This window comes from Dysidea avara, chromosome 1 (genome assembly GCF_963678975.1).
Source record: "Dysidea avara chromosome 1, odDysAvar1.4, whole genome shotgun sequence".
Taxonomy (NCBI): domain Eukaryota; kingdom Metazoa; phylum Porifera; class Demospongiae; order Dictyoceratida; family Dysideidae; genus Dysidea; species Dysidea avara.
In genome coordinates, this window is record NC_089272.1 from 21,191,813 (window position 1) to 21,206,482 (window position 14,670).

Sequence of the window (14,670 nt, forward strand, 5' to 3'; positions counted from 1 at the left end):
TAAGGTCTGTGTGCTAGAACTGAATTTAGGAGAGTATGCATATTTGGAATTTCAATGGCTTCCAGTATACCGCCACCTTAATGCATAGATTACTGAACTTCCTTATTTGCTGTCATTTTCAATGCCACGGATGAAATTGACGGCATAGATTATTGGACTTCCTTATTTGTACATGTCATCGTCAATGCCACGGCGAAGTTAATGGCATAGATTACTGGACTTCCTTATGTATTATCATCGTCAATGTCACGGATGTAGTTACAGTAACAGCATAGATTACTGAACTTCCTTATTTGTTGTCATCGTCAGTGTCACAGATGACGTTAACTACATAGATTACTGGACTTCCTTATTTGTAGTCATCATCAAAGTTAGCCGTAAAAAAACGGTGTAGATTAATTACTGAGGCTATCTTGCATTATGGATGATCATCAGCGTTTGGCTTGCACGAAGGAGGGAGCTTTATAGGCAACATAGGGATGTTGAGACACTGTCATACATCCATGTCTGTAACATATCATGTTTCTTCATTGAATAAAGGTGTGTTCTGATTCTACTTTATTTATTATGATTCTGTGACTTTACAAACAGCTGTTGACTAGAATGGATGCACCATACTTTCTTTGTACTGCCGAGTACAAAGAACAAGTTCCTTTCGTGCCGGACATCCACCACACGGCACCAACACAAGCAATTGGATTTTCAGGATGACCAATTTTACAGTGATAATGAAGACCCTTTTTACGCAGACAACACTAACTGTGATAGCAACTTTGAGTACTTCACCAATAATAATGTACACCCGACAGCTATGTTAAGGATGATATAGATATGCTCATTGTACAAAATGCATTATTATGTACACTTCTCTCTAACTTCTTTATTTCCTATACAATAGATTCAATTCCAATGATAATAATACACTGTACGTACATAATAATATGTGACCCACTGAGCAAAAATCGAGCGTTTTCACAAAATTCTATTTTGCCGTAAAACTGTATTGAAATACACTGGGTAAAAATACACATACTACATGAAAAAATTATGCACACTTTAATCATGTTCGTACGCACTGAAATTAAGCTCAAATCAATACAATGGATTTGCCTTTTCATGGAGAGTAGGATATGTGAGTTATGGGCCATGATGCGGTAAAAACAGCGTTCACCATTGTCATTTCTTAGTTGGAATGGTCTTCTTCTTTGTCAACATGGATGAGTACAGGGAAAGCACTATACCTTGATTCATTTGCCAGTTCATGGTGCACAAATTGAGCCAAGTCCCATTTTTCTGGCTTTTTAAATCATAAGTTATGAGTGATTATCTAAGCGCATGTAATTTATTTCTCATATTGTTGCTGTACAAATAGAGTTTATTTGTTCCAACTGTTAAGCACTATAACTCCAAGATCATTCATCACGAAAAGCTGAAACTTTGGCTGTTCACTCTTTTGTTACTATAGATTACAGAGATGCAATAAAATGGAATTTGAGGAATGTGCAAAAACTGCCAGTTTTTGCTCAGCCAGTCACATATATATCTATACCAAATTACTGCAATATTCAGGCTTATCCCATGATGCTGATAGCATCTGTCCAGTTATAATCATAATCACAGTCTATTCAGTGGTGACTAGCAATGGCATCCACAGGTTACACTCGTCGTGATCTACAGTGAAATAATTAAGCATATGTGAATTTTGAGCAACTGGGGAGCTGTTACCAATGATACATCAATGTGGCATTCGTGTGTATTTTAATGTTACAGTAACAATCTATATACAATGCTAGTTATACATGCACATATTTTCCAGCTATGTGTGTACTCAAGTTACTGTGATTTGTTTCAGAGTCACACTTGTAAACTACACGCATACCCCAGGCTGCATGCCTCACGCCTATGGTGGTGCTCCCTTCACACATGTAGTTACATGTACACAAGATCAAGTCACATGTACATGTTGCATCCATGTGTGTGGAAAAATGTGCAATATGCATGTACTATGAAGTTAGATTTGATCGGCACTGTATGTTGAAGATTACTCAAAGTTATCACTTCAATGCATATATGTATAGTTTTCATTTTTCCAATATTTGATAAAGGAAATTTTCAGATATTAAGGTTATAGTAGTGGACATATAAAAGTTTTTGTTTTATTTTATGATTAAAAAACGATTGCATTAGGATGAAAAAATGAGTTGTTTTATTGCATCATCGTTTTATAAAAAAAGGGACAGTGAAAAAAAACTATCGTTTTTAAATCGGTTTTTAAATCATTTTTACAAACGGTGCCAATATGATTTGTACTAAAACTGATTACTAATGGTTTTTTTACAATGATTATAAACCAGTATCAACATTTTCAACAACGAATAGTGATCTTATAAAAATTATGATTGGTAATTTAAATGATGATGAAATCATATTTTTAACCCTTAAACCCGCAGCTGTTTTATAAAACGCAAGCACTGAAAACACATAATCCAGTAAACTGGATCGCATGCATGCCTTGTAAAACTAAACTCTATAACACAAAAACTGTTAAAGCTATCTAAAAATGACATACACCATCTAACTCACCATTAAATTTTGGTTCAAACAGTCCCATACTTCATCACGTTCATCCAACCTAGAGATACTCGCTTCACTCTGAAAGAGTACAAGAACTATCCCTCCGTCTTCCTTCTTCACATAACGATGTACAAACAGCCATAACTTGGCCGTACTTTGTCACATCGACTTTTGCTTGGTTTCATTTTACTCCTCACGTGATGGCGGTTCAGTTGATATATAGGTATCACGTGATAACGTCACTGTCGGATGAACACAGTGGCGATACGAACATGGAAGGACTGAAAATGATTCAGCACATCGTAGTGGGTGAGTTCCTTGTTTGTATGTTGAAAGTTTATATACTGGCAGATAGCTTACTCTATGCCAATTAATAAAATCTGTTTTTCGAAGCGATCAGATAAACGCTTCATGAGATATGCTTGTTTGTAACCGCCTATGTAGAATGGCAAAAGTATTGTGTGTTTTCAATTCGTTTTTTATAAAATCCAGTTTTCTGGATTATGCGGGTTTAAGGGCTAAAAACAAAAAATTATTAAGATTATGATTGTTTTATGATTGTAAAATGTAAATTTTTATGTCCCCTACTGTACAGTATCAAGACACACAATAATGTGTTGTGCAGCTAGTGTGGGCGCACGACAGACAAGTGTGTATTTTACAGTAACCAAGAAAATTCCATTTTGACACATCCATAGCTTGATACTACCTGACCAGAAATTAACTATTTTTGTTGTGGAAACAGCCTCGGAGTGGGGCACCTCCTGTTTCAAATTTGTACTCAATCCGCCAAGCCATCACTGAGATACATGCCTTCAAAGTTCATCTTAGTTTCTTCGTATTTTTCTTCATCTTCTTTCCACTCCACTTAGAAACATCACTATAACTTGTGCATGCTTTCACTGTTTTATATCCCAAAAATCAAATTTGGAAGGCAATAAAAATGTAATGTAGCACATTTACATTGGATAAAGAACAAGGGAGTTATATGCAATTTTCAAAAAATGCAATAGTGATTTTTGTTGTGGTAATAGCAATTTTTTGTCACAGCCACAGGGTAAACCACTTGAAGGAATGACCTGAAAATTGGTCTGTACCATCATAGTGCAATCCTCTTGTGGTTTGAAAAAAACAACACATCAACAGTCATGCAAACTACAGTTATTTAGAACCGGGCAAACTAGTAAATGGAATCAGCTGAAAACAGGTAGAGAGGTAAATAAATTATTTTAGAACGTTCTTTCAGTGGTTTACAGGGAATCAGATTAAGCTACACTATGAAAGTGAAATAGGTGTAACAAGTGTGCAATCAAGATACTCTAATAGTGCAGTCACCCTAATAGAACATTCAGCTACATAATAAGTCACCTTATTAGAACGTTCAGCTACAATCGATTTATTTACTAGACAACTATCCCTCTAGGGATCTGCAAGGAGTTAAGCAAAAATTTTGCCAGTGAAGAGTTAAGCTTGTGAAGCAGGGAGTCAGAAACCTGTAACTGAAAACTGTGTGCTGAGTGCTGAGTGCAGAAAAATCCCAGGCCAAATCAAGTTACCATGTGGAGAGTTCAGCCACAAACAAGTCATCCTGCCTGTAGAGAGTTCAGCTATAAAGAAGTCACTCTATAGAGAATCCACACAAAAACAACCAAGCTGTGAAAAAATGGTGTGGCCTTAAAAAGCTTGGGTAAAAAAGTTTTGAAATCAAAGGTGGCGGCCAAGAATGGCTGCAATGATGTTAATGCTAATAAATTTTAACAATTCACACAGCCATTATTAATTTTTTTTATAGCATTAACATCACTGCAGCCATTTCTTGGCCGCCACCTTTGATTTCAAAACTTTTTTCATCCAGGCTTTTTAAGGCCACACCATTTTTTCACAACTTGGCTGTTTTTGTGTGGATTTCACATCTTTATAAAGCCCCATAACCCGCCTATGGCTGACTTTGAAGTAGCCTATGGCTGACTTTGAAGTAGCCTATGGCTGACTTTGAAGTTTGTTTTTACTCACATTTCTTCTTTTCTATGTAGATACAATGATGATTATTGAAGGCAGACTTATAAATGTATTTCATTGCATGATTTAATTCAATATTTGATAATATTAATGTAATACTCTAATAGAGTGCACATATTTTGAGGACTTCTAATAGAAAATACATAGAATGTTCTAGAACAATCTAGTACTTCCATTGGTAGATCTATGAAATTACAAACATTTGATTATAAGTAGATTTCAACTAGAAATTTCATTTATAAAGCAGAAATTAAGTGAGGTGATCAGCCAAGGTAGTAGTGGTTCAGTAGTTAAGGATGCAGGTATTAGGTATGGAGGTCCCTGGTTCGAACTCTGGTAAGGGTTTTTTCCTGAACACCTTTTTTACCCCGCAGTGACTGCTCTATTAGAGTATCTCGATCCCTCGATTTTACACTTGCTTGGTTTTGCTTTATAACTTTGTCGCTGTAAGTCTATTGCTATTCAAACTATCAAAAGGTACTGCTACGATGATCAGCCTATCTACACACCAATTTTCAAGTTATTTCTATACTCAGTTTACCCTATAGCCGTGACAGAAGTTTGATCTTTTTTATGTGAATAACTCCTTGAATATTCCTCAGATTCACAGCAAACTTGTTATGTGAATCCACCGTTACATGCTCTTCGTTTGTTTGTGCCAAAGATCGAGACAATCGAGTTACATGTTTGCATTTTACAGCAATTTATGCAAAGTGTGCGAAAAGAAATCGAAGTCCCCGTAACCCCCATATGGCATAAGAAAAAAAACGAAGAAATTAAAATGAAACTTTGAACGCCCATATCTCGCAAATGGCTGTTGCGAATTTAATCAAATTTGCTGTATGGCATACTCTACCTGGGAGACAGCTGTAATGCAACAATGGCGTGCTTTTGAGAAGGGGCCATGGAACTATGCACGTGTAAAAAAAGCAGTTTTTTTGTCTTCCTGTAAATATACTCACGGTGTGGTCGCTGGCTTTCTTGGCCGCAGTGTCTTGATTCAGCTACAAACAAGTCACCCTGTAGAAAGTTCAGCTGTATAAACCTGTGGAGAATTTAGTATTAAACAGGTCACCCGAAGAGATTTAAGCTACAAAAAAGGCACTGTTTAGAGAGTTCAGCTACAAGCAAGTCATCTGGTAGAGAGTTTAAGTCACCCTGTAGAGAGTTCAGCTACAATAAATCCATTCTGTAGAGAGCTCAGCTACAAGCAAGTCACCCGGTAGAGTGTTTAGCTGCAAACAAATCACCCTGTGGAGAGATCAGGTACAAAAAGTCACCCTGTGGAGAGTTCTGCTACAAACAAATTACCTTGTGGAGAAATCAGCTATAAAAAGTCACTCTGTGGAGAGTTCAGCTATAAACATATCACTCTATGAACTATGGAGAGTTCAGTAATAGACAAGTCACACTGTAGAGATTTCAGTTGCAAATAAACCACCCTGTGGAGAATTCAGCCACAAACAAGTCACCCTGTGTAGATTTCAGCTACAAATTTGGGTGGGCACGGGTGAGCGAGTGCAATTTCTTTTCAGTCTTTCTGACTCTACAGAATTAGTTCTCTTTACCATACTGCAGCCACAAACAAGTCACCCTGTAGAGATTTCAGTTAACTACAAATGAATCACCTTGTGGAGAAATCAGATTCCTCTGTGGAGAGTTCAGCCACAAAAATGTCACTCTGTATAGATTTCAGCTACAATTAGACTCTATTAGGCTGTTTTGGGTGGGTAATAAATCTCATATACTCCACCTTGTTTTCTAATGTACTCCACGCCTTCAGGCACAATATAACATATGCTCAAAATCTAAGTTTATCCAATCGCTATGCATTGTTCACGTGCAGTGATTTAACGAGCGCTATTATTTTGGTCACGTGAGGACGCTTAGTTGCCATAGCGCTAGTATTATCGCAAGAAAACTAGCCGCTGTTGCCGAGCCTACAACAGAATCAGCCATGGATACGGGCACAATGTGGAGTCTATGACATCTATAAACCCTCAGGCCCTTAGTAGCACCCTCGCTTCGCTCGTGCGCTACAGCCAGGGCCTTCAGGTTTATAAATTTCATAGACTCCACATTGTGCCCAGGCCACTCAGTAGAGTATTCAGCTACAAACAACTGAGTTCAGCTACAAACAAATCACCCAGTGGAAATTTCAGCCACAAACAAATTATCTTGTAGAGAATTCAGCTACAAATAAGTCACTCTGCGGAGAGTTCAGCCAGAAACAATTCACTCTATGGAGAGTTCAGTAATAAACAAGTCACATGGTGGAGATATCAGCTACAAATAAATCACCCTGTGACAAATTCAGTTCATCCCGTATAGATTTCAGCTACCAATTTGCATTCAGTAGTGTAGCCAAGAGTGAGCCTGAGTGGGCGCATGCAATTTCTCTAAGTCTTTACAGGACCAGTTCTCTTTACCATACTGCAGCCACAAGTAAGTCACCCTGTAAGAGTTCAGCTACGAACAAATCACCTTGTGGAGAAATCAGCTACATAATAGTTACTCTGTGGAGAGTTCACCCAAAAACAAGTCACCCTGTATAGATTTCAGCACCAAACAAATCACCCCATGGAAAATTCAGTCACAAACATGTCACCCTGTAGAGAGTTCAGCTAACCTGGTACAGAGTTTAGCTACAAACAAATCACCCTGTGGAGTTTTCAGCCATGAACAAATCATCCTGTAGAGAGTTCAGCTACGAAGAAGTCACGAGTTCAGCTACAAACAAGTCACCTTGTGGAGAAATCAGCTACAAACCTATAGAGAATTCAGTATCAAACAAGTCACCCTGAAGAAATTTAAACTACTAAAAGTCACTCTCTAGAGAGTTCAGCTGCAAGCAAGTCACCTGGTAGAGAGTTCAAATCACCCTGTAGAGAGTTCAGCTACAAACAAGTCACTCTGTAGAGAGCTCAGTAACAAACAAGTCACCAGGCAGAGACTTTAACAGCAAAAAAATACACCCTGTGGAGAGTTCAGCTACAAAACAAATCACCCTGTGGGGAGTTCAGCTACAAGTAAGTCACCTTGTAGATAGCTCAGCTACAACAAGTCATTCTGAAGAGAGTCCAGTTACGTAGGAAGTTACTCTGTATATAAACAAGTTACCTTGTAGAGATTTCTGCTACCACCTAGGCAGTCTACCTGTAGGAGAGAGGGCATGTGATAATTTTATGCAGTATCTGAAAATATGCATCATTATAAAAAAATCCACAGAATTATTCTTAATGTCTCCTCCTGTCTGCAGTAAAATAAAGACAAGTAAAAGAAACTACTCCATAGCTGGCCACAGGCTGACTTTGGAGTATACAAATACAAAAAGAAGTGATATCTATACAAAAACAGCCAAGAGAGTCCACAAAAAGGGTGCAGCCCACAAAAAGCCTGGGTGAAAAAAGATGTGAAATTGAAGGTGGCAGCCAAGAAATGACTGTGATGGTAGGTTAATGGCAAAAATGTTAATATCGACAATTCAGGAGAATGTGGTGCCAAGACCTATGGAGGAGGCAACACAAAATTCACCTGAATTGTTGTTATTAAAGTTTTTGCCATTAACCTACCATTGCAGTCATTTCTTGGCTGCCACCTTTGATTTCACATCTTTTTTCACCCAGGCTTTTTGTGAGCCACACCCTTTTTTCACAGCTCAGCTGTTTTGTATAGATAGGATAAGCAGCACAAATTAAGGTTGTAACTGCATACCAAATTTTCTTAAAAGCAAGCTGTTTGTGCTATTTTTTTTGGCATTACGATACCACGAGCACTCTCATGTACAGTAGGCAGAAGTTACAGTTACTGGAACATAAAAAGAAACACAATACCAAAACGCAGCTCCAACAAAGCTGCTGATAATTTTAAACACTTCATACACTAGTTCTCCAACTCCACAAATTTTGTGATTATTTTATGTATTTCTTTTTCACTTTGAGTCAATCGAGTGATTCAGAGAGCTTGTAATATTTTACATACATGTAATTATTATTGCTTTACAACACCAGTGCTGGAAAATTGTAACACATAGTATGGCAGTGTTAAGGGTCAGTTGACAGCTAGTGCCAACTTTCCAGACTATTTAACATAGTTACACTACTTACATGTTAGAGATCCTGTACAATTTGCTTGGCCATTTTCTGTAAACATTCCAATTGCCTGCTCACCACCAATGGTCATCAAATAAAATGGTTGTTCAAAATCACATTTACACCAGTAACTATAGCTTATTGTGTATGAGTTAAACACTGTGGTTGGCTAAATTCAGTGAAAATTTCAAACCTGTAACTTTGGGCCTACACATACTAAACTGGATTGAAATTGTACACAAAGTCAATCTATTCATGTGAAAAAACACAGACAGTTTTTCACAATTTGGTCACAATTTATAATGTTATGCTCAGGGATAGTACACCACACATTAGTGTACTGTGTAGCCATGCTTCACCAGTTTGTTATTAACAGGAAAAAATGACACAATTTTCACCCCAGTAATTTTGTGGTCACTCATCAAATTTTTACAGTTCTCCAGGTATAGTATTCTACATGCCAAATCTCACAAAGCTTTCTAGAGACACAATTACTAACATGTAGCTAAAACCAGCAAAATGGCTTGCTTGCATGTCTTATGTAGACAGTAATTGATTTTACAAATTCAAATATAAAATTTATGTATTGTCTTGCAGACCCTGATTAGTGAATATCAAAAGCTAACAAATGGTGCCCCAAAAGATATACCTAAACAAGTTGAGGATTATTACTCAACATTGGCCAAATTCACATGGGACTGTGTGGCTAGGACCATACCAATAGTGATGTCCACTGAAATAGCTATTTATGATGAAGAAATTCATGAACTGAAAGATAAAGATGAAGATGAGGATTACCAAGGACAGGAAGTTACCTATATCTATCCTGTGCTTTTCACTAGCAACAGATGGCCAAGAGAAGTTGCTTGGAAAGGAAGTGTTAAGATATCCAAGCCTGTTTGCACATAGTAAAACCAAAACAAACACTATTTTTGCATTGTGGCTATATTTTATCTATAATTTTTGTGACTGTTTGTGGGAATTACATATGTAAGCACTTTATGTGCCCCACCCTCATTCATGTGTGCTGTAGGAGAAACTATGTGTTTGTGTGTCTATTGAACTTATTTACCGCTGCTGAATTGCTTGTGCAAGTACACGATTACATGTATAGTTTCTGGTCTGTGGTTGCAAACCAGTGATAACAGTGAAATATGCATTAACTACAAAAAAGTCAGATATCATCCTTTTCATTTTAAAATAAGTTTCACATACGATATATTATTTTTTACACAACTAGGCACCAAGTTTCCAAGCATTAACAGGTTGTAGGACCAGGAGTTCTACAGACCTTCAGCACTTGTACTGTAAAGTCTTAATAAAATAAATAAAACTGTGTGGTTTGCTGCCTTTATAGCTATAATTCTCTTTCAACTTTCAAATAGTACATATCAAGCATTAAGAATGTGGCTAAACAATTTATTTCTTTTATTACAGTGTTGCTGTGAAAGATTGAGGTATTTAATAGAGTAATTATGTAAAAGTTTTGTATGGTGTAAATCATACAAAAGTAAAAATTTTTATTGTGAAACATGAAAACAACTAATTGAAATAATGTATGTCATTACATTATATTCACTAGATGAATAAAAAATTTAAAAGGAGAATAGGGATCGCTGAAAAAAGCCATGAAACAAGAAAGGATCACTGGGATGGTAATGTAAACCACACTACATCCCTATTTTGGCTCATCTCAAATGACAGGGTATGTATTTTTTTATGACAGAGAGTCAAAATAGGGATTTGTGGTTTACATTACCACCCCAGTGATCCTTTCTTGTTTCATGGCTTTTTTCAGTGATCCCTATTTTCCTTTTAAAATTTTCAATTTTTATTCATCTAGTTTGTGTACTTTTTATAATGGATTTGTTTTATAATTGTTGTAAATACATATAGCAATTTACATTACATTGGTGGCTGTCAAGTTCAGTGTGAACTTTGTTGTTATCAGACACACTTGACTGCATTATTAGAGTATTTACCTGACTGTGGACAAGACTATACATGTACATTACACACATTCCTAATATTCAGTAGCTGTTGTCTTGCTACATGAGTCAGGAGACTTATAGTCATTGTAGTATCTTCATGCAGTGACTGTGTTCATGAATACTCACCAGATGGTATGATACTGAGCTAGCTACTTGTCACAAGACGTGGAGCTCTGACAAGGATATAAATTAAACACTCACTGTTTGTGCATTAATTTTATCATTTCAGCCAAGACTGTATACAATAAAAATCATACAGATTTTCCAGGGGTGCATGGACTACAATTATTATACTGACTACAGTGAAATCTATGCTGTTGGCATTTATGAATGCATATATGGCTTCCCACAAACAATATGTGCATGGCATCTACAAATAAATTACATATATTACATCATAACAGTTAGTCCTGTAGACTGTACTGCCAGTGCTTGAAAAAAATTTTTTTCACTGTCAGGAAAAGTTCCTGACATGTATGTATAGAATTGTCAGGAAATTAGATAATTTGTATGGTACAGATATAACTGAAACTATGCAGATAACATCGTATGAAGCACAATCAGCATGCAAAAACTTGAGGGGTCTGGGGGCATGCTCCCCCAGGAGAGTTTTCAAAATTTGATACTCTGAGATGGCATTTCATACAAAATTTATGGTGTAACAATGCGTACCCTTACCTGCCTATAACACTTCATAGCTTTTATAAAAATGCAGTTTGTATAATTATGAATAATAGCATGTATTTAACAATAATTTCATGTTTTTTGTTTCCATACAGCTATTCCAAGGAACTCCATGTTATCAATGATTTAAACAATGATCATCAGTATATATTTCCATGATAATGTAATTGTTATGTCTTGAACAATACTAATAATAACTATATAATGTGTCAGCAAAGTACGTACATAGCTAATAACATAGAAACACACAAAAAGTTACAAACTCATATTTATGTTATGAACTGTACACGTATTTTGCACCGTACGCGTATGGGGCATAATAATAATAATAATATAGATTTAATGTACATACCTCCATAAGTGGAGTATAATCGTACATATCTGAATTACAATTATATGATTGTGTGTGAATGTATATTAACATTATTTTGTTGTCAGTTAATTACAAGTGTGTGCATGTGTGTGTGTGCAAGTTGGCTTGAAAATTTTCCACTGAGTTTTGATTGATAACATCTCCTGGCAAAGTATTCCAAAGTTTAATTGATGATGGCATATATGAATATTTGTATGTGTCCACTCTTGTGTACGGCTGCATGAGGTGACCACGTGTATAGTGACATGTTACTGGTACTAGTATATTGTCATCAATATCAACATCAACAATATCGTTAATTATTTTGTAAAACATTATCAGTTTTGCATTTGTTCTTCTGCTTTGCAAATCTCCGAGGGCATCTCATATACACGTATGGGGCAGATCACTAGTCCCATACGCATATGGGACGCCCATACACGTATGGGGCCCCGCACGTGTATGGGCAGCCCATACGCGTATGGGACAGCTCTCCCCTCTATTTTAGCTACCTGGGCTTGATGGACTGCCATCCCAAGCTCGCCCCAGGCGCATATGATTTAAAGATGGCACGTGCATGCATATAGCTACTGACCCTGCCCAGGCCAGTCAGCTAGGGCGATTCTGAGGTTTCCAGACTGAACTGAAATATTAAGGTAGGGGCGGGCGTTTCCGGACAAAGTTTGCACTTGTACTTAAAATTTGTTCAGTTCTCCTCGAGAGAAAAACGGATTCTAAAATGCTTAGTGCCAAATTGTAGCTAATGAACTAGGCTATCGGTGGTACAAATTGTGGATGGTAAAGTATAGGGTGCTAGGAGAAAGAGCAGTTTAAATTTGCAGTTTGAGAAAATGCCAAAAATTTATGTGGCTGGGGTTTCCGGACACCACTTAAAAAGGCGTACCTGCCATTGTTATGGGAAATGCTGCACTCTATTGAGTGTCATGGCCCAGCAGAGACTCAAAGCATTCTATTTGTCTGGTTACTTTGTTGGTGACAGCAGCAGAACTGCTACCAGCCTTGCTCGGACCATGCAGCGCTTTCGAAGATGCGACATTTGATCTACTGCCTGGAAATCTGTATCAGTCCTTGCCTTAACACTGAAACAGCATAGTTAAGTAGTGTGGTCCCGCGGATCCTTGCTTGGGGCTTCTCCGGGATGCTGGTTGTGTTGATTGCGCGTGCCAGTTGGCACGTCGCAGGTAATGGGCTTGGATTCCAGTTGTACTATCTCTAAATCATATATCCGTTCACTGAATAGTGTGACTGATCATTTGTGATGCCTATGGTGGCTTAGAATTACAAATGGTGCCCTCAATCTCCTGTTAACATGCGTAGTGAAAGTTTTTACACAAAAATATTTTACACGCGCAAACAAATTGTGATGTATCTCGGTAATCCTTAAAGCTATCGAAACAAAACTTTAGTATTTTATAGTACACAAGTAGGGTACTTAAACCATAGCCTGATCGGTTTCTATTCCATCCTTCAGTAGCGGATTAAAAATGAAGTGTCCGGAATACCCAGCTGTCCGGAAACCCCCTTACTTACCTTAATAAATTGTTGCAAAAAAATCGATACGCTTCAAAGCTACAGTACATGATGCAAACTCATGGCGGTGTCACAGGGATAAGTGTTTCGAGTTTTGTGTTTCCCGCACACAGATCACGAGGGATCCGTGTTTCCCCGTACACATATCACTAAATGGCTAGCGATCTACAAGTACAAGTCACAGTGATGTATGTTTCTCCGGGTATTATTTTATTTTATTTATGATTAATGGTTCTGAAAAAGACCATATAACCATATATTACAATTAAATCAAATTACATAATTATAAATCTACTGTCTCTCCAATAGCTAAATGTCTAGTGTAATGTCTTAAAAGAAATTGTGTCCAAAGCATTTACTATATCAGTTGGAAGGGTGTTCCAGTCGTTGATTATTCTGTTAGTAAAAATTTAATCTAGTGTTGGTGTTGGCCCTTTCCTTGTATAACTTCAAACCATTAGATCTTGTGGTGTTACAACTTATGGTAAAAAGATCTTGATGTGGTACCTCAACTAAGCCCCTGATAATTCAGATTACAAGTTTTAAACTTAACCTGGTAAGTTTAAAACTTGTAATCTTTCCTCGTAAGTCAACCTACTCAAATCTGGAATCATCTTGGCAGCACGTCTTTGCACTGCTTCTAATGCTCTAATGTCCTTCAATAGGTAAGGATTCCAGATTATGGATGCATAATCCAAGTGGGGTCTAAAAAGGCAATATACGAAATACTGTTGAGGTGAGGTGAAGAAAGGTGCGCTTGATTATTCCAACCATTCTGTTTGCCGATACTACCTGTCTACTAACTGTGCCAGTTACTGTATGCAGGATTTGAGTTCTTTTTGCTGCTCTTCTTATACTTATTGCTGCTACTGCTTATACTGCTCCTATATTACTATACTTGCTGCTACCACTATAGCTATACTACTTGCTACTATATATACCAGCTATACATTTGCTGCTATACTATAACTACTTGCTAGTACAACTATACCATACTTGCTACTATACTTGCTGCTACTACTTTAATAGCAACCATACCTGCATGCTACTACTACTATAGCTACCTCCTGCATGCTTTTTTGCTATTTCTACTGCTCTGCAGCTAAACTGAACCCTCTAGTGCTAACTAATTATTGAGCCAAAAAACATGTTTAACTGAGAACATGCAGCTGCAGATACATAAAGCTATCTGCTGTGTTAAAATCATGCAAGATGCAAAAAAAAAAGATTATTTCATTAGCTAGAAAGTGAAGACAAATATGTATGAGAATGGAAGTAGAGAACTAACACACATACAATAATAAATTTAAGTTAGCTAGTATACAGTACTATGCTGTAAAGTGTCTAATGCTATAGTTTAATGACATTTTATAAACAGTATATAATTTGGCTTCGGCTATTTCCAAAT

At 37.0% G+C, this 14,670-nt stretch overlaps 1 protein-coding gene across 1 annotated transcript in view; it reads left to right on the plus strand.

Annotated features, from left to right (window-relative positions):
- Positions 1-9,813, plus strand: part of LOC136258997 (uncharacterized) — an 81,070-nt gene extending 71,257 nt beyond the window's left edge. The window contains exon 10 of the mRNA XM_066052405.1: positions 9,282-9,813. Within this exon, the coding sequence (XP_065908477.1) occupies positions 9,282-9,593 (312 nt within the window). The 3' untranslated portion in view covers positions 9,594-9,813. The remainder of the gene's footprint in view (positions 1-9,281) is intronic.
- Positions 9,814-14,670: the final 4,857 nt, after the last annotated feature.